The following is an 18,736-nucleotide window of genomic DNA, read 5'->3' on the forward strand; positions in this document are numbered from 1 at the left end:
TCCATAAGGTGAAGCTTCTTGACAATACTAAAACATTTCAACCGATGTACTGTATATTCCACAACAATGCTCGTTATTTATTTGTAAGTATTTATTTATTTATTTATTTGGTTTGTGGTTTTGAATGCATATTTATGCATACATATTATACTCTATGCTTCTGAGCCTTATGTGAAGGCTGTATTGTTACTCAAACTTAGCTAAAATATACTTCTCTGTCCTGATCCTGCCTCCAGTCTTTTTTATTATTTTACTTTCACACTATTATAAGTGCTCCAAATATTTGAATTTGTTTCTTTCCCTCAACAGAGTGCAAGGATCCTGGAAGTTTGTATATATGTATTCTGAAGTACGAAGTTACTGATCTCCTTCAGTCTGAGTTGTATTCTTACAACTACCCTTTCAAATCTCAAGTTTTCATTATGAAAAATGTTTTGTGATCTAAGCTTGGAAATACCGAAATCCCAAACCCTTTAAATTATCAGACGAGTATTTCATAAAATAGTCTTTCTTGTTCGATAACTGGTTTTATTCTAGTTTGTGGACTATAATCTCCTTGCACTGTCACGGATAATATCCTAAATGGATAGAAATAGAATCGACTCATGCTTGACAACCTGAATAACTTGAATGTTCATCAAGAGTCTTGTCAGGAAGTAGTAAAATTATCAAAACTACCCAGTTAAATTGAGAAAATTCAGCCTTATTTAGCCTCAAAGAACAAAGTAAAAACTAACTACTTTTTCCTGCGGCATTTGTCTTAGTCTGAATATTTCACACAGGTATTCAAAGATTCACTTCATGAAAGTGTAATTAACATTTGTCTTTAAAATATTGGACTTTTCTATACACTTCATATTAATTTGCCTCGGGCTGTGAATGTGTGTGTGTCTATCCCTGCTTTGTGATGGACTGACGGTCCGTCTGGGGTGTAGCCTGCCTTCACTCAGACCCAGATATTAACCACACAGCCCGAGTATCAGAATCCTCGAGGGTTGAAAGGTTTATTGCCAATATACAAAACACACAAAACATACAAAACTTGTTAAAATTACAAAATTCAAGTTTTAGGAAAGCCTTGAAAAGCTCTTGGCCTTATTTGCCTCTGGACAAGTCCTCATTTCATAATACTTTAGTATCTCCTCTGTCTCGGGGAGAAGATGGTGTTGGGGTTACTGTCTCGCTCTCTCTCCTTCTCCCGCTCCTTCTGACTGTTGGGAGAGAGGGCCTCCTCCAGCTTCTTCTCGCTCTTAAAGAGGTCGCGTCCCGTACGCATGATGTGCTCCTCGATCTTGCGATGCCGCTTCATGTCCGACAACACCTTGTCAAGCCGAGCTTCCCGTTTAACAGAGGAGCGGGCCGAAGATCCTGGATGATAGGGAACATTGTTAAAGTTTCTGAACTGATACCAAACCAATCAGGGGGAACATGAGAGGATCCAAAATGCGTGTGGTCACACCTGGGGTTCTGCGTCTGTTGATAAAGGCATTTTTCGGAGTGGCTTGCAATTGCTCTTCGTCAAAGTCGAACTCGGTTGGAGTCGGAGGCCTAGAAACAAAGCACAAGGTTGTTTATAGCTATCATAGTTTTGAGCATGCAAACAGGTCAGAGATATACGACGGGCAGGGAAAGTAATACTGACTTCCGTTCTCGGTCTTGCCTCTCCCTCTCCTTTGTCTCGTCTTCCTCGTCATCTCCTTCCGGCGACGGCGTACGCTCAGGTGTGGGGGGCCTTCTCGGAAGGGGCACAAAGTTCAATTCCAGCATTTCTCCTTTGGCCAGGAGCTCATAGAGTCTTTTAATCTCTGCAGGAGGAGGCATCCAGTTCTTGGGGTCCTCCATTTCTTCGTCGCTGTACGCAAGCTCCCACTCACTCTCCAGCCCGGCAGCCTGCTTTCCCACTTCAGCATCCACCCCCGTGTCTGCCTGAGGGTCGTCCTTCTGTGCTTCTTCCTCCCCCGTGTCCGTGTTCCCCTCTGAGCAGACAAAAAGTCAAGACTGACGGGTTAACAAATTATTTTAGACCTGAGAGAAAGGGGCTGTCTTGTTTGATTGTGTATCAAAATACAGACTACGTAGTGACACGTGCACTACGCAGAAAGAACTTGGTCCAGTTCCAGTCCAGGTTGGGCTCAGATGCATGCCCCTGAGTTTGCATGATTTACCTGTGCGTGCATGGAGTTGCTCTGGATAAAATTATTTTCTCCCACACTCCAAAAACATGCACTTCACTTTGGTTGGTGATAATTAAGAGTGGTTGTCTGTCTTCTGTGTTGCAGTGATTTAATCCTCTGCCTTAACAGTGATATCATCTTCTGTTTGAGCCCAGACTTTTTTGTGGTGCTTGTATGGTTTCCTCCCAGAGTCTGTAAGCACTCATTCCAGGCCAAACTGGGGACTATAAATTGCCCACATGTGTCTGGCTCTCTGTGCCCTGCCTCTCCTTCGAGGCAGCTGGGATCACTCCCAGCACCATGCAACCTTCCGTTAGTAAAAGTCTCATAGAAAATGGATGGGAATAATAAGTTAAAAAAAGTACAGATATTGTTATATAAATCCAGAAAAAAATGACTTGTTATATCACAGAATAGACTTCAGCAGTGTTCAAGTGAGCCTCTTACTATACACGTGCTGGTGTCAGTACCTATGTTCTCCTTGGCGGATGTGTCGTCCTCCTCTTTAACAGCTGTCATCTCTGTGTCCTGTTGCTCCGTGTTGCTCTCTTCCTCTGTGGCCGCCGGTTTCTCCGTGTCCTTCACTCCCAGCGCCTCTATGCCCTCTCTCAGGGAAGAGTCTGTGGCTTCAGCCTGCATCCTGCTGCCGCTGGGGAACTTTACAGCCACTGGTCTGCCGGACAGAACCTGACAGTTTAGTACAACTCAAACTATAGCAGTGATCGGAAATATTTATTTGGGAACATGTCACGAGTATCATGCAAGTAAGTTTTACCATGCAGTTTGGTAATCGTGCTTACTTCTTTAAGTTGAGGAGTAAGCGCAGCTCGAAGAAAAGTATACTTTATCGTCATTTGGACTTCACCTAGCTAACGACAGGCCTGACCGCCAGCAATTTTTCTAACAGTAAGAAGTTATCCAACGTCGGCCCCTTACCAGTTTGTAGTGATTCACTGCTGCTGTGCTTGGATTTCTGCTCGGGTTTATTTCCAGAGGCTCCAATCATCGAGGCTCCCCATGAGACTTGCTAAGTACAAAAAACGTTTCGGCAGAGACGTAAACATAGCGCCATTTTGGCTGGAGGGACCGTGCGCGGCGAAGACCCGCCTGCCTCTACCGGGCTGTACAATCACATTGATCTATATGTCACTTGGATTATCTGTCCTCGCCGACTGCTACTTTCCAATTACATCCGGGTGGTATAGCGATCTTCGATTGAAACACTTCCTGCGCAGTGCCTAATGACGTTGAAAGCTCAGTATATTTTTGCCTGACGTTTAATTACTAATTTTACTTCATTTTGTACTTTAATTGCCTATCTAGGAACACACACATAGTTACGTGCGTTATTTTATTTTAATAATAAATTTGGAGCGATTGTAAATTAAAGAAAATGTGTACGTCAGACATCAAATAGGCGCGAGCTGGTGTCGGGGATTCTAATTGGCTGAGAGTCACTTCCGCCTGCGGCGCTCTTCATTTGAAAAGTTTTCAGTTGGAAGTCCGGGGCTCCGCCATTATTAAAAGGGGACGCTCGTAATGTTGGCGAAGTGGGAATCACGGAATAACTGAGGTTTTCATCTCGACGCCCCCTTCATTTATAGGTGAGTGCTTTCTGACCACGGTTAGTAAATTTGATAAAGGAAAACCTTAATAGTTTCACCAAACTGTCTCGTTAGCCGACGTTAGCTTGTTGTTAGCTGATTGTAGTCGTCGTCAGCTGTGTCGTAGAACCAGAAAAACTTCGAATGGGAATTCGATGCATTTCATGGATGATAATTAAACTACCGGATACACACGACGACACGAGTGTGTCGTTTTCATGGCTAACTGAGTTCGTTTGTTGTCTAGGCCGGATTTCCAGAAAAGTCCACCATGGCTCAGCGTGTGGCTGCGTCAGACGGAGGATCGAAAAAGACGTCCCGGGTTCGAGTGACTGTGCGTCTGCGGCCTTACATGGACAAACAAGACGACAAAGCCGAAGGACCGTGCGTACGAGGCCTGGACTCTCAAAACCTCGAGATCATCAACTGGAGGAATGCAATGGAGACCGTCAAATACCAGTATGTTTTGCTTTCTAAACACTGTATTTTGAGCAGCATCGTTCTGTACTGAGTCTTTACCTTTTTGTCGCGTAATATTCAACACGTTGGTAAAGAAGCAGCTCATGCACTAAAAAGATCAACCGGATTGTGTTGATGGCTCTCAGATGTTTGTTCGTTTGAACAAAAGGGAGGTCTCTAAAGTTCTGTCTGTTTCAGTTTTGATGTTTTTCATGGTGAAGAAACGACACAGCAAGAGGTTTTCCTCTCATCGGTGAAGCCGATTCTTCCCAACATACTGAACGGACAAAACGCCAGCGTGTTTGCTTATGGACCAACGGGAGCTGGTATGCTGGATACATTTGGACTTGTACATATTTATATTTGGTAAAAAGATGTTGAGATTTTTTTTCCCCCGCATTTAATTTTGTTTCCTGCCCCAGGTAAAACTCACACCATGTTGGGGAGTCCGGAGCAGCCAGGTGTGATCCCACGAGCTGTGCGTGAGGTTTTTAATCTGGTCAGATCTAAAGATGGGGACAAAGGATGGGACTACAGCATTGGCATGTCTTATTTGGAAATCTACAATGAGAAGGTATGAACGAATGACTACATAGTATATTGTGAGACCAGGCAATTTGGGTTTCGTTGTGGTAAAGGGAATGAGATATGGGTTTGCAGTTTTAAGTTGTATATCTTTATTGGTTTCAGTAATGAATTATTTGCAGGACCAAGTACACTACAATTGTTTCCTTGGGCTTGTTTGATCCATCATGGCTTCCCTCCTCCTCCTTCCAGGTGTTGGATCTCCTCTCACCCAGCTCTCAAGATTTGCCAATCCGACAGGACACGACCAACAACATTTTCATCCCCGGCCTCACCCACACACCCGTCTCCTCCTTCGCAGACTTTGAGGCACATTTTGTGCCTGCGACTTTAAACCGGACGACGGCTTCCACCAAATTGAACCAGCGTTCTAGCCGCAGCCACGCCATCTTGCTCATCAAGGTCGGACGTCGAGTTTGGTCACATTTGGCTCTTTATTTCTAATATTCTCTGCTTTTGGTGATGAATTGGTGCTGTGCTTGGTTCCAAAAGGCGTCATAAACAGGTCGTGGTCTCTGAGCAGTAGACCAGGATTTGGTAGCTGGTGCCGACAGCAATTCTCTCTTGCAACACTCCTGCTAGCAACCCGTGTGCTTTCTGGGACTAACATGGGGGAGATACACACTAGTGTCTGGTGTTTATTTAATCCTCGTTCTTGCTTGCTGCTGTTTTGGAACATGGTTTGTGTCAAACACTGTAAATGGCTGTTGGTGTGTCTTACTTTTCTCTAATCTGCACACTTGAAACATTTTTCTCTTCCCCGTTTTCCATCGTCCAGGTTGTTCGGACTCAGCGCGGTTTGTCGAAGCGACTCCAGACGGGCAAGCTGTACCTGGTGGACCTGGCTGGCTCAGAGGACAATCGCCGCACTGGCAACCAGGGCATCCGTCTGAAGGAGAGCGGCGCCATCAACCTGTCGCTCTTCACGCTCAGCAAAGTGGTGGACTCTCTTAACTCCGGCACCGCCGTCCGCGTGCCGTACAGGGACAGTAAACTGACACGGCTGCTCCAGGACTCTCTCGGCGGCTCTGCACACTCCATCATGATCGCCAATATTGCGCCAGAGTACAAATATTATTTTGACACATTTACTGCACTGAACTTTGCGGCCAAGTCCAAACTCATTGTCAACAAGCCGTTCACGTGTGAAACGGTCGCTGCGCCCGTGCTGCCAGGTGAGTGAACGTATTTATAGAACACACTTTTTTTGGGGGGGGGGGGTGCTTCCAACTGCAAGCTTTCAAAAGAATTTATAGGGTAATAAAAGTAGAACCCCTGAAAGAATTTTCTTCCCAGACCAACAGGGGGCACTAATGTCACATCAAAAGATTGTGACTACAAGTACAGAGCCAGCTGTCTCTGGGCAGGATTGATTCAAATTTTAGGGTTTTAATACTACTTTTTTTTTTTTTTTTTTTTTGCTGTACTGGAATGTAAAAAAAAAAAAAAAAATCATTTTTAAACCATATGTTGTCTTCCAAAAGACGATATGTGGTTACATGTTTGTTCTTGGTTCGGCTTTCATTCAGACACTGCAATGCACCATTGACTGATGCTGTGCCATCGTCATCTTAGTTGCTTTACACTTTACAGAATCCCACAGACACTGTTGCCACAGTGCGCTGAATACTAAACTGTTAATTTTCCCTCTGCCTTCGACTCCAGTGAAGCGGGCCAGAGCAGAACACGACGCAGGGGGCTCTGGCACGGAGCCACACAAGAAGAAGCAGAAGGACGAGCGGAAGAGTGAACAAGAATCTGCTTCTCCCTCGGCACATCACCACAGGTACAGAAAGACCACAGAGATGCAGACTTATTGATTAGTTGTCTGGCGAATCAGACTTTTGAACTGATGTCTGACTGGAGTAAAAGCTTTTGCATCAGCCCAGTGTGACCACATCTAGTGACTTTCTCCCGCTGTGTCTCACTCAAACAACCACAACATAAAGTGATTCCAAGCCTCGAAGCAGGATGGGCCGATATTTTACACCTTGTTGTTTGCAGTGCTCCTATTGGCTGCAGCTGTCAGCGGTGGGAGAAATGAGCACTGCGTTGTCGTCTTTTATAGGGGGTCTATTTGGGCCAGAGATTCTCGTGGACGTGACCTTTCAACTTCAAAGTGTTGTGTTGCACACGGCCTCCCGCCTGCCTCGCCGTGTCTCCATGTCTGTGTGTCTCTTTCAGCTCGACAGAACCGTCGGTGATGGACAGACTAATCGCTCTGGAGAAACAGATACTGAGCTGTCAGGACAAAGACGGCCTCGCCATGCTGAAATATGTGGCCCAGTCTCGCAAAGAGATCGAGGTGAACAAGCACTCGGCTGCATCAAAGCTTACTTTTGCCCTTCTGGGTCACATGATAAAAATAACTGTCAGACCTTTCATATATAAAATAAAATGTATGGGTATTATTAGGAGGCTATAAAAGGTTTGAAGCTGCTTGGTAGAAACTTCCACATTTTTGGTCGATAAAACCAGAATTCAGCTTCACCATCTTTGAGTTTCATGATGCCAACATTTAATAGAGACGCGCTGACTTTAAAGTGTACTTTGAGTCCTGCTCTGCCAAGCAGACATTTTGCGAAACTTTTAATCGATCAAATTACTTGTAAACAATTAAAAGAATTTTTAAATCTACTTGATATATTTTTTTGTATCCTTCAGTGTTGACGACTTATTCTGTCAATTACAGTTTTGTGCTGTCCAGTAAATAAAGCATTATTAAAGTCAATTTTGGTAAAAACCAAAGCGTGACTCAGGATCTCGTTAATTCCACAAAGACTAAACTCGTCAAATGTTTCCTAGGTGGAACATAAATGTGGTTATGGTGGTGATGTTTTTTTGCGACTTATGATTTACATCAGCCACTAAGATTTTAATTAAATGTTTTGTATTTCTTTGTTGTTTTTTTCTCACCATCACATGATTTGGTGTTTTCTTTAATTTTGTGAATTTAGAGGTCATCCAGACAAATATTTAAATTGTTGTATGACTTGTTACAGTTCCATTTATGAAAAGAACCATTTTGATTTATCCTGGCAAGTGGAGTCCTGTACCATGAACAAATCAACGGGCCTAATATAGAACCTTGTGGAACACCTGACATTATGAATTGAAACAATTTAAACCGATGGTGTCAATGACGGCGCTGTCTCTGGAGATGGAACTAAAACCAGACATGCCAGCCCATTTCTGGAAAAAGTGGTTGGCTATTGAACCACCAACAATAAAATGTGTTTGTTTGTTTGTTTATTTATTTAATTTTTTACTGTTTCCATAGGAGCTAAAAGAGAAGCAGAGAGAGTTTGAGAGCAAGGCCAAGCTGTTCAGTCAGATGTCAGGCGAGAAGTCGAGTGGCAAACAGGAGCCTGCCTTCAAGAACAACACGGCTCCCCTGCAGAGGAAACAGCCAAATGTCACCAAAATCAATAAGCAGCAGGCGGTGGTCCAGCCGCTACAAGGTGGGTTGAAAAGACATACAAGCAGGTGGATGTCACTCATCACATTTTCACTAGATTCATCTTAGTCTAGTAAAAATAAGAAGAAATATATCTATTTTTATTATTTTTAATGAAGCGATGACCAGATATGAGGTCTTGAATATGGACATGATGAAGGGGAACTTTGAAAAACCTTTGTCATTTAATCCTTGATTATTCATTTTCTTAAAAATAGTGACTCACTTTTAAGAATTCAATGTAAAATAACAACAAATACTAATGAGGTGGATGTCTTTTTCCACGCTCGGCATCATGGACGCCAAATGCCTTTCCTTGGTACCATCTCATGCATTTAGCAGCATGTCGATCCACTTATAAACAAAATAACACTTGATTCTTTTTTATTGCTCTCAATATTAATATTTGCTTCTCTAGCTCCTTGTACTCCAGCATAATGCTCACATGTGGTTTCTTTACCATCAGTGTCTCAGCTCCAGCCTCTTCAGCATCTTGCTGTTGTGAAAAAACAGTCGGTCTGCGTCAAGAAGAAGAAGAAGCTTTCAGACGTGGCTGAGGTCAGTGTCCGATCCGTGACTCTTGCTTCGCTCGACACCTGCAGAATTGCAAGTGTCAGACAAAAGCTGACTGAGCGCATTAGTGTGAGTTTGCAATGTGACTTCTGTTAAATGTCCGCCTCGCAGCCTCCAGATGGTAAAGAGAACGTGAAGAATTCCTGGGAGTCCCAGCTCGACACGTCGGTGCTGGAGCAGTCCAGGGAAACCATCCTGAAAGTCCTGAATTCCGGCTGCCTCAAAGACCTGAAGGGTCTGCAGCAGATCGGTGACAAGAAGGCAAAGCTCATCCTGGGCTGGAGGGAGATCCATGGAAACTTCAAAAAGGTGGGCCGAGCTCAAGGGCTTCTTCCGTTTGCAGCAACATCAGTCCACGGCGATGGTTTTGCTTAAGTTCTCTTTCTTCTGCAGTTGGAGGATCTGCAAAACGTCGAGGGCATGTCGGAGAAGAGGTTTTCCTCCTTCATGAAGGTGAGCAACGTATTTCAGTCCTGTTGTTAAAGTATTAGATTGGTTGCTTTAATTTTTTATACATTTTGTCTCTCGTGACTCAATTGACTGGCTGTTAGATGCTTCCAGGCACATTGAATGGACATGATTTCTCTTGCATGTTTATCTTCAGGTACGATTTTATGTGGGTCTAGAATCTCTAAAAATAAATTAGTTTAAAACAAATGTAATGTTATGAAGTCTTTAAACGGTTTAACACCAGCTTCTAGCACAGATCACATATTCCTCTGCACACTTGGGGAAACACTTCTTCCAGACTCATCAGAATCACAATTCTTACCAAAATAAATGTCTTATTTTCAATCATCCAAATCCTTTAGATTCTCGCCACAAAATTTGACAGGAAAGATAAATATGCCAAGAATTTAATTAAATGTCCCGTTTCCTTCAAACCAACTACAGTGTGTGTACACACACACACACACACACACACACACACAACCCAGAATCAGGAGTATGACATCCGGGATAATCAATCTCTGCACTTTATCTGTGTAACCCAGAAAAGACCTGCACATCACTCCTGATGCTGACTTCTGGACTAGCAACCATTTATACAAAAAAAAAAAAGGCAAACAAAACCTCTTATTCCAAGACAATTAATGTGAACCAACACCATGTCTCATAAAAACTTTGTAGATTTCTTTATGCCGACGTTAATTCCAGGCATGTGTATACAAACGGTCCTGGCCTTGTGTTCCTGTTCAGCCGTCACTCTGGCTGCAAGTCCCAGATCCACTCGGGTTTCCTGAGCTGCCACGTCGCATCAAGTCCCTCAGTTTCTTCTGGGGGACGTTTTCGAGGCTGAATCTGGGGAACACAAACAAAAGCTTTCTGCTCGTGGCTCCAGATGTCGCCAGGAAGACTTTTAACACCTCACAAACTGGAAGCCAACAGCAGCCCCGCGTCTCGGCTCCCATCTGTTCTTCACTTGTTTGTTAAAGCAACGCAATATTTACATGACAAAACATTCGGAGATTCATTTCAAGAACTTTTGTTCTCATGTCTATAGATTTTTTTTATTTTTTGGGGGGCGGGGGGTCTACGTAGCTGCAGGTTCAGCTGCTCCGTGTCTCAGACTGGTCATGAATTGTGAAATTAAGATTATGCTTCTGCTCACTGTTTGTTCTTTTCTTCACAGGCAAACATCCTGAGTGCCATGGGGAAATGAATTGTTTTTAAATAACCAGGTCATGTACAGTAACTTGTCGTCTTTATTTTCTTTAATTTTTTTTTTTTTTTTTGTCAGCATGATTTTGCTTCACGGTGTTTTGGTAGTTACCACACCGCTCCAGCTGGGGGCGCACTGCTGCTTTTTAATAAAAGGTCTCAACCGATCGAACATTTGATTGTAGTTGGTTGTTGTGATTTTTTTTTGTTTTTTCCATGATGTGATCACCTCCACACACGATTCCAATGTCACCTGGTGTTCATTGCCTCGGGTCATGAATCAGCCCCTGGGGGGGGGGGGGGGGGTTATCGGGTGCTCCCACTTTAAAAACCACAATTGGGCCAATCTGAATCCTACAGGAGTGACACTAGTGAGACAGGAGGGCAGTGTGATCACGATGCACCATCAGCAGATCAAATATTGAACGTGGGAGTTGTTTATGGGGTGGGGAAAGGAGGATGCTATAATCCATACACCCCCCCCCCACCACCACCACCACCACCACCTCTCCTCTTCCTCCTCCTTCCTCCAACAGCACGTACTCTGTCTGATTTCACTTTTCATTTCACACACACCCCTCCTCTCCTCTCCTCTCCATCCATCCATCCGTCCAGCACACTGGAGCCAGGCTCCATCCAGCTCTCCCAGGAAGAATATGGGATTGTAAACCAGCGGGTTGAAAAATAACCGGAGGATGCGTGATCTCCTCTGATTTATTCATTTTTCCTACTTGAGAATAACGTTACGATGCAGAAGCCGGAGAGGACGTGGCTGCAATAAGACGAGCGCTGGATTAAAATAATAAGGTCAGTGTTTTTATTTACACATGGCTGTTTGGTTTCCTCTCTCTCTCTTACGTGTTGAGCTCAAATGCATCAATTACGAGATGCGCGCGTGTGTTTTTCCTGCTTAACATGAATTCATCCGCACACGTCCAGTGAATTGAAATGAGCGGCGGCGGGATGATTAACCAGCAGCTCCTCTCCTCCTCCTCCCAGCCTTCCTCCTTTGTCCTTTAAGCGTTTTGTTCTGTGCACAACAAGCGATCAGCAAAGAGCAGGCTTGTGCACACGTTGACGGAATAATGCCGTGTGTGTACACACCTGCTCATGGGCACTAAAGCCGCAGCCTTCCCTTTTCAATGCAACCCGTCTTTGTGCTGCCCGTGTCTTTGTGACCTGCTTTTTTCCTGTTACCTGAGAGCAACACCGAGGCCTGCTTGTTTTTCTCTTTCTTTAACACTCAGCTACTTCTCCACTCAGAATTCAGCAATATTACAAGTGATCAAAAATGAGGATGGATCATCTCATGTCATAAAAGGAGCTTATTCTGATACTGAGCCTGTGTCCAGCTGTCTGGCTGTTAAAAACAAACAGACAAAATCCCCACGTTATTGTGTTCAGTGATCAAAATGTCTTTTAAAGGGAAAATACAAATAAGCCCATTGGCATTAGGATTTATTGTTGTTTTTTTCCCCCCCACCTCATTTTAAATGCAAGGCTGGAGGTAGAATGCTGAGGCAGTGGTGATCCCCAAGCCTTGTAAACAGAGCATGATGTGTAAAAGAGGTGGAGTTCCCCTGTACTGGGAAACATCAAATATGCAGTTTATTCGATAAGCGTTTGCCGGTTCGATCCAGTGATGTATACCGCTTAACATTTCATTTGAACATTTATTAGGATTTACTGTTGCTGAGCTTAATCTTAAATTGCAGAATAATGTCAACACACCAGTGTCCTTCAATAAACCTCTGAAGATGGAAGCCCACCAGGCAATGTCAGACACATGTAAATCAGATTTTCGATGAGATTTAATACAGTGTTCATTTAAAAAAAAAAAAAAGAAATGTGAGAACTATTCCTCCATCCTCTGCCCTGTTTTATTTTAATTGGAGTAGCGTGGGGACTGGAGCCCAGCGCTGCTGACTGTAGGTGAAAGCTGGGTCTCATTTTACAGTCACCATGTATGTGTTGGACTGTGGGAGGAAACCAGAGGACCGCCCCCACTTGAAAAAAACAGAAAAACAAAGGTACGCATGGGAGAACGTGCAAACTCACGAAAAAAACATTTTGACTCAAACGAAGAAACCTACTAGTAAACCTGTAAGGCAGGAAAACTAACCTCTATGTGTGAACCTTGGTGAAATATGTTTTCTTCTTGTGCTTTGAAACCAAGAGATCCAATATTAGACAACTTGAACACATGTATGTGTTATTTCAACAGAAATGTGTAAAATTGTTCTTAACCTAAGAAAATAGTAGTAATGTAACAATATTGATATAATCTAAAGATCTCCAGCTGGCTCAGTGAATAGGGACAAAAATAAAGTTGATGTTTGTTTTTAACATATTGATGCAGAATTAATTCAGCTTTACCGTAACTTTAGTTTGTTTTATATATAGAAAAACATACATGGGCATTAAAAACGATGAAGATTTTTTTTTCTGTTGCTTTATTAAGAAAAAACATTCACCCATCCACAACTTAACAAATCATAATTTTCTTCAACCTGTTTTTCCAACATCGGTGGTTTTTGCACGGTCGCCGATGTGACGAGGACCCTTTTATTTAATTTTTCTTCTAAACGGCTCAAAGCATTTCCTTGCTCCCAGGTGGACCAACAGGCAGCTCACGACACCGGACGACAAGACAGAGGCTTCATTTCGCCGGCGACATGGACGTGAACGTGATGCCAGCTCCCGCCGTGTGGCCGGGGGAGGAGCAGCCGTCGCTGCTGGACCAAGATGCCTCGCTGTCGTGCCAGGTCCCCGTGTCCGTGGCGTGCCCGGCGGCTCGGGGTGAGGAGCTCGTGCGCGGCGGCTGCAGCAGCAGCAGCCCGGTGGTCACGGGGCCCCCCCCCCGCAGCAAGTCCAAAGGAGAGCTGGTCATTGTCATCAACGAGAAGCTGAAGAACAGTAAGTGACTGAGTTTGACCTCCTGTGGAAAGGCGGTGGGTGGAGGGTGGGGGGGGTCAGCTGCTTGGTCAGCATCGAGGCGGTCCCCCGGGAGAGCACGTGCTCCACGGTTTCACACTCCGGCCTGTCCCTTTTCACCCTTCATGTGTAGGTAACGGGATCCACCCAGTGCCTGCGGAGAGCACCTCTCCCGTCATCTCGTCTCCTCCCAGAAGGCAACACTCCATCTCTTACCCCCACCACGGTAAAACCCGGAAGGGCAGCAGGGCGAGCTCCATCGGCTACACGGCCTTCTCGCCCAGGCCGTCGCTCTCCCGCCACTCCAGCATCGCCACCAACCCGCCCTTAGACCGGACCAAGGTCAAAGACTACCTCCTGCTGTCCGTGCTGGCCTGCTTCTGTCCGGTCTGGCCCATCAACATCGTCGGATTTGTTTACTCCATCATGGTGAGAACACGGCGTCCCTGTCCCGTCAGTTCCCCTGTCAGTGTCTGCCCGCATCAAACCCATTCCACTCTGTCCTTCAGTCTAAGAACAGCCTGGAGCAGGGGAACCTGGACGGCGCCGTGCGTCTGGGACGCGTGGCCAAGATGCTCTCCGTGGTGTCGCTAGTAGGAGGGACGGTCATTATCATCGCCTGCATCGTCAACTTAGCCAGTGAGTGTCCCAGAGCTGACCTTTAACCCCTCCCCCCGCCCTCTACATGGCTGCGTCTCACTTCTCTCAGTCTTGTCAATACCACATCAGGATTTAGAGCAGCTTTCCTATTTCTTCTGTTTAGTTTTTGGGGTTTTTTTTAGTCGTAGTGTCACATTAAACTCTGTTAAGCACGGCGAGGCCATCAAGACGTTACAACCTTCCCTGTCTGCGCAGTGCTGCACTCGCCTGCTCACACGCTGCAGCACTTTTAGCCTTTTGAAACTGTGTCAGCGCGACACAAAGATCAGAACACGTTAGGCGCTCCGGCGTCAAACTCAAATCAACATTTTATGACACGTTCCCCCACATTTTGCATGGGTGGCCTCCAGCTGGAATCAGCCTCGGTCTGTTGTGTGTGTGTGTGTGTGTGTGTGTGTGTGTGTGTGTGTGTGTGTGTGTGTGTGTGTGTGTGTGTGTGTGTGTGTGTGTGTGTGTGTGTGTGTGTGTGTGTGTGTGTGTGTGTGTGTGTGTGTTCGCAGACTGACCCTTGTTTGTTTTAGAACCCGTCCTGTTCGTTTGTGCGAAATGTAAAGTAGTGTCACTGAAATATGTGTGTAGGAGCTCACAGGATCAATGAATGTACATGCTAGAAGATTTACCTTCCAAATAAAGATATGTTAATGACAGATCAGTGATTATTTCAGTGGCTTAGTAAGGAAGAGAATATCTTGTAGTCTTCATTTGAATATAAGTCATATGTTTCTTTGCTTTTTCACTGCAGTCCAAGCAGATATGTATCTGCTCTGTCTGAATGCACACAGCCTGTTGGGTCTCATTAAGCCTGGAGATGTTTCTAATTAGTTCAACGACTGGAAGAGCAATTGTACATACAACTTGAGTTTAAGAGCTCTGGGACTCAACAAACCTTGTTTTGTCCCCCCCCCCCCCCCCCCCTCATTATATAAATGCCCTCTGAGGTCTGTGAAAGTTTATACATCCATATCAAGTTTCAGACTGTATAGCTCTGACTAATATGCTTCCTCTTCTTTTTTTAGTAAATGTGAAAACCTGAGTTTCATCCCAGGATGAAACCGGATAGGACAACTGACTGTCTGGCCTGCACCTGCACCATCGTCTTTACCGCCTAGTCATTACCTGGATATGTGACAAAGTTGCACCTGATATACAGTGCTTACTTATATTTCTCCAATGTATATGAATCCCTTTTGCTAAACGGAAGAGAATATAATATGCAAACGCTTCTGTGAGTCTCGGGAGGAAGGGGGGTGGGGGGGTGGGGGGGGTCCGTCCGACTTCAGACAGAAGGGAGTTGACAGTCACACTAATCAGTCCCTTCGTATTCCGGCCAACACCGTTCAGAGCGACTTGCAACCACAAGACAACCTCCCCAAGAACCCCGCCACCTCCCGCCGTCCTGTCGGGGAGCGGAGAGACCCTCGGACCCACGGGACCAATCGGCTCTCGGCTTCAGAGGCGCACTCAACAAAATGTCTGCCCTTCTCTGCACCAACAGCTGCTGTTAACCCCCACCACACACACACACACACACACACACACACACACACACACACACACACACACACACACACACACACACACACACACACACACACACACACACAGAGGGGCTCTGGGATTCGTGTTACATTGGAATCACACCACAGAAATCCATCAGTTTCTCCCACCAAGAAGAGACACTTTCAATCACAGCCTGTGAGCCTGTGCGGCTCCACAACGCCCCACATCTTGTGTCTGAGTACACGGGAGGCAGAAGAGGATGACAGGGGGGCTTAGCAAGGACTCGCCATGGCTGCTGCAACGGAAGGGGATTATGGGAAGTCTTACACAGAAGGCACAGGCGCCACTGCAAGGAGATATTACGTGCCAAATAAAAGAATCTTCGAAGGGGAAGTTTCCTGCTTTGTAAAGTCTGATCGCGGGGTTGTTGTTGTTATTGTTGTTGTGCTTGTTGTTGTTGTAGAGAGGAACATCCTGTGTGTTGTTGACTCTGCCGCAACTTGACCGTGCATCTATCTGCTCAGCACCACTGACCACTGTGAGCCGGGGAAAAGGGTACCTTAGTAACCGGACAGGAAACTGTAGCACGTAAACAATTCCCATTTTCACAAGTGAAGTGAAATTATGCTTACTTGGTCTATAATCTATCTTTTGATAACGTTTGTAAAAAGGTCATTTTGAGACGAGGGGATTTCTTGAGACGACGCTTTGGGAGCGCCGTGGAGGAAGTGTTGTGTGCACGGGGGCGTCAATATTTGGTTAACAAATTCAATAGGCAATGATTCCAGGGGAGGATGTGGCTGCAGCCTCCGTCTGCAGACACACTGATCTCAACGTTGTCGTCGGCGGGACGTTTTGTAGGCGTACCAATGGTTTATTTTTTTAAAACAAATATGTTTTTTTTTTCTGAGCTCTAGGTAGCAGTGTGATCGCAATAGTGTGGATAAGTTATTTAAAAAAAACAAAAAAATCTGGTTTGTTTATTATTGTTATACTATCTCCTATATATCCAGAACTAACCACTAATCGTCATCTACCTGTGATTCTCACTGTGATATGAAAACAACCAGGGTCACCAAGAAGAGACAAAACTCTCCTTTACTGTGACCTGGAGTTTGAATCATGTACAGACAAACGCTACAACTTCAAGACCTGCAGACGGTTTGTTTTCGGTGAAGATTAATAGATTTCTTTCTTTGTTATAACCTAATGATGTACATTTTAATTGTAATCCACAGTTGTTGTATTCTGCAGATATAAATCTTTAATATTGTGATAATTCTCTAGTTGATATGAGTTAGCGTTGCGTAGTTACGACCTACTGTAGGCACAGACGCTGTCGGCCCGACAGTCGCCGTATTCCCACCAGGCTTTTATGATCTTTGTGATTACTGGCATGTCGTGGATTTTTATCTATGTACGACGATCGACGACAATAAAGAAAAAGCTGACATTTGGAATATTATACCTCTGCAGCACCTTCATAATAAAGACACAATGCATGGAACTTGTCCTCAGAGTTGTTTTGAAGAGCGGCGATTAAAGAGATTGTGGCGTTGTGGGTGAGATCCAGTGTCCAGAGTGAGAGCAATCCGGAGAGCTTAGCCACCGAGCTGGGATTGCGTTTTGCAATTTAGTAGATGGGAGTTTAAAAAGAGGTTTAGATCGTCTCTTTGTGCCGTGATGGTGTGTAAGCTGCATGCTGGAGGGGGGGGGGGAGAAAGCACCTGCTGTTGTCAGAACAGAAGGAAGAGCAAAAAAAAACCCTGTCGGGAGAAGTCGAGAGCAGCCCAGGAAATCCACTGTATGTTGGGCTGTAAAGAGAACTTTTAAGCCTCAGATGACTTCAACCAAACCAAACTAAAAAAAGTTTTTGTTTTTTTTTTAACTTAAAAAGAAGCTTTAACTAGTGAGTGCTCAAGCTCTCCTTCCTCCGATTGTCATAAAGTGACGAACAAAATGTTTTGATGGGGAAAAAAATGCATTTGCCCATAAAACTGCTCTTCTTCTGATGTAACCAATAGAATAAAACATGTATTTAAACCTGTAAATAATTAGTATGGAACTTGCAGCTTGGCAAACCGTTTTGCAAACCAGTGGGAGAAAAACACAAGCAGCAGCAGGAGGGCAGCGCAGTGAGGAATGTTGTTTAGCAGGTGTCAGTGTGGTAACTCAGCACTGAGTACAATTGAAGGATAATTAAATCCTAAGGGTGCACAAATTACAAACCTTACTATGGCGACCCGAGGACTCGCCCTCTCCTGCCTTTGATTAGCATCTACTCATTACAGCGACCACATGGAGCCCGGAGGCGGGAGGCGGGAGGCGGGAGGCGGGAGGAGGGAGGAGGGAGGAGGGAGGCGGGAGGAGGGAGGAGGGAGGAGGGAGGAGGGAGGAGGGAGGAGGGTCACGACCCTTCCACTCCAGAGAAAGTGCAACGCGTCATTTAACGGGTAGTAGTTAACTTAAAAACATAGAAAGAGTGTGATAGTTTTCTTAAGTCCAACGTCACCCTTGTGCAAGCATGGAGGTGAAAAGTTAATTCAATAATAAAATAATCAACATTAATAGAAAATCTAAATGTTTTTTGTTATTTCTTTAAGGATTCCAACTACAGCACATTTCACCAGATGAGCTGTGTAGCAACCAATAGTGTAATAACTGCCAGTAATGTAATGGTTTGTGCTATTTTGAATGCAATAAACCTAACAACATATTAACTTGCCAATGATGTAATAAATTGAACAATAATTGAGAGTTGCGTAATGTGCTTTTTCAATGAAGAAACTGTGTCATTCTCTATAAATAATGTTTGATAGCTGAACTGCACAAAACCTGCAACAAAAATATTTGTAAGCGATGCAGTCCTATAAATGTATTATTACAGTAGTGGCTGTGCTTATTACATTTCAAAATTATTTGTCGACACCTCCATTTATTACATTACTGGCAAATCTTGTTTTATAATGATGGCTCCAATATCCTACTACACAAGTTAGTATTTTATTTACTTTAATACATTTGAAATGATCCAATGTATTTGTGGTTACAAGTTGTCTCAACCTGCTTTACATGATCCATTATTTATTAATTACATCAATAGTGATGGTTGCAAGTACTTTGGGTTC

At 44.5% G+C, this 18,736-nt stretch overlaps 3 protein-coding genes across 4 annotated transcripts; 2 read left to right on the forward strand and 1 right to left on the reverse strand.

Annotated features, from left to right (window-relative positions):
• Nucleotides 1-1,000: 1,000 nt before the first annotated feature.
• pagr1 (PAXIP1 associated glutamate-rich protein 1) lies at nucleotides 1,001-3,248 on the reverse strand. The gene is made up of 5 exons (XM_080517193.1): nucleotides 3,111-3,248; nucleotides 2,645-2,847; nucleotides 1,643-1,976; nucleotides 1,460-1,548; nucleotides 1,001-1,368 (listed from the first exon to the last, which is right to left on the reverse strand). The coding sequence occupies exons 2-5, from the start codon at nucleotides 2,811-2,813 to the stop codon at nucleotides 1,133-1,135; spliced, it is 828 nt and encodes a 275-aa protein (XP_080373319.1). The 5' UTR covers nucleotides 2,814-2,847; nucleotides 3,111-3,248; the 3' UTR covers nucleotides 1,001-1,132.
• Nucleotides 2,801-10,691, forward strand: kif22 (kinesin family member 22). 2 transcript variants are annotated; one of them, XM_080517189.1, is made up of 13 exons: nucleotides 2,801-2,938; nucleotides 4,026-4,237; nucleotides 4,436-4,563; nucleotides 4,660-4,811; nucleotides 5,015-5,224; nucleotides 5,601-5,997; nucleotides 6,488-6,608; nucleotides 7,007-7,127; nucleotides 8,103-8,283; nucleotides 8,746-8,837; nucleotides 8,964-9,161; nucleotides 9,246-9,305; nucleotides 10,486-10,691. In XM_080517189.1, the coding sequence occupies exons 1-13, from the start codon at nucleotides 2,933-2,935 to the stop codon at nucleotides 10,513-10,515; spliced, it is 1,908 nt and encodes a 635-aa protein (XP_080373315.1). In that variant the 5' UTR covers nucleotides 2,801-2,932; the 3' UTR covers nucleotides 10,516-10,691. The 2 variants fall into 2 exon arrangements, with proteins under 2 accessions (XP_080373315.1, XP_080373316.1); XM_080517190.1 differs by lacking the exon at nucleotides 2,801-2,938 and adding an exon at nucleotides 3,664-3,778.
• Nucleotides 10,692-13,189: 2,498 nt separating this feature from the next.
• Nucleotides 13,190-14,113, forward strand: prrt2 (proline-rich transmembrane protein 2; the record flags this gene model as incomplete). Its single annotated transcript, XM_080517479.1, has 3 exons — nucleotides 13,190-13,430; nucleotides 13,582-13,877; nucleotides 13,958-14,113. 3 exons carry the CDS (start codon nucleotides 13,190-13,192, stop codon nucleotides 14,111-14,113), a joined length of 693 nt encoding a protein of 230 aa, XP_080373605.1.
• Between the last annotated feature and the right edge of the window lie 4,623 nt (nucleotides 14,114-18,736).

The sequence above is a fragment of the Blennius ocellaris genome, assembly GCF_963422515.1.
Source record: "Blennius ocellaris genome assembly, chromosome: 21".
NCBI classification, from domain to species: domain Eukaryota; kingdom Metazoa; phylum Chordata; class Actinopteri; order Blenniiformes; family Blenniidae; genus Blennius; species Blennius ocellaris.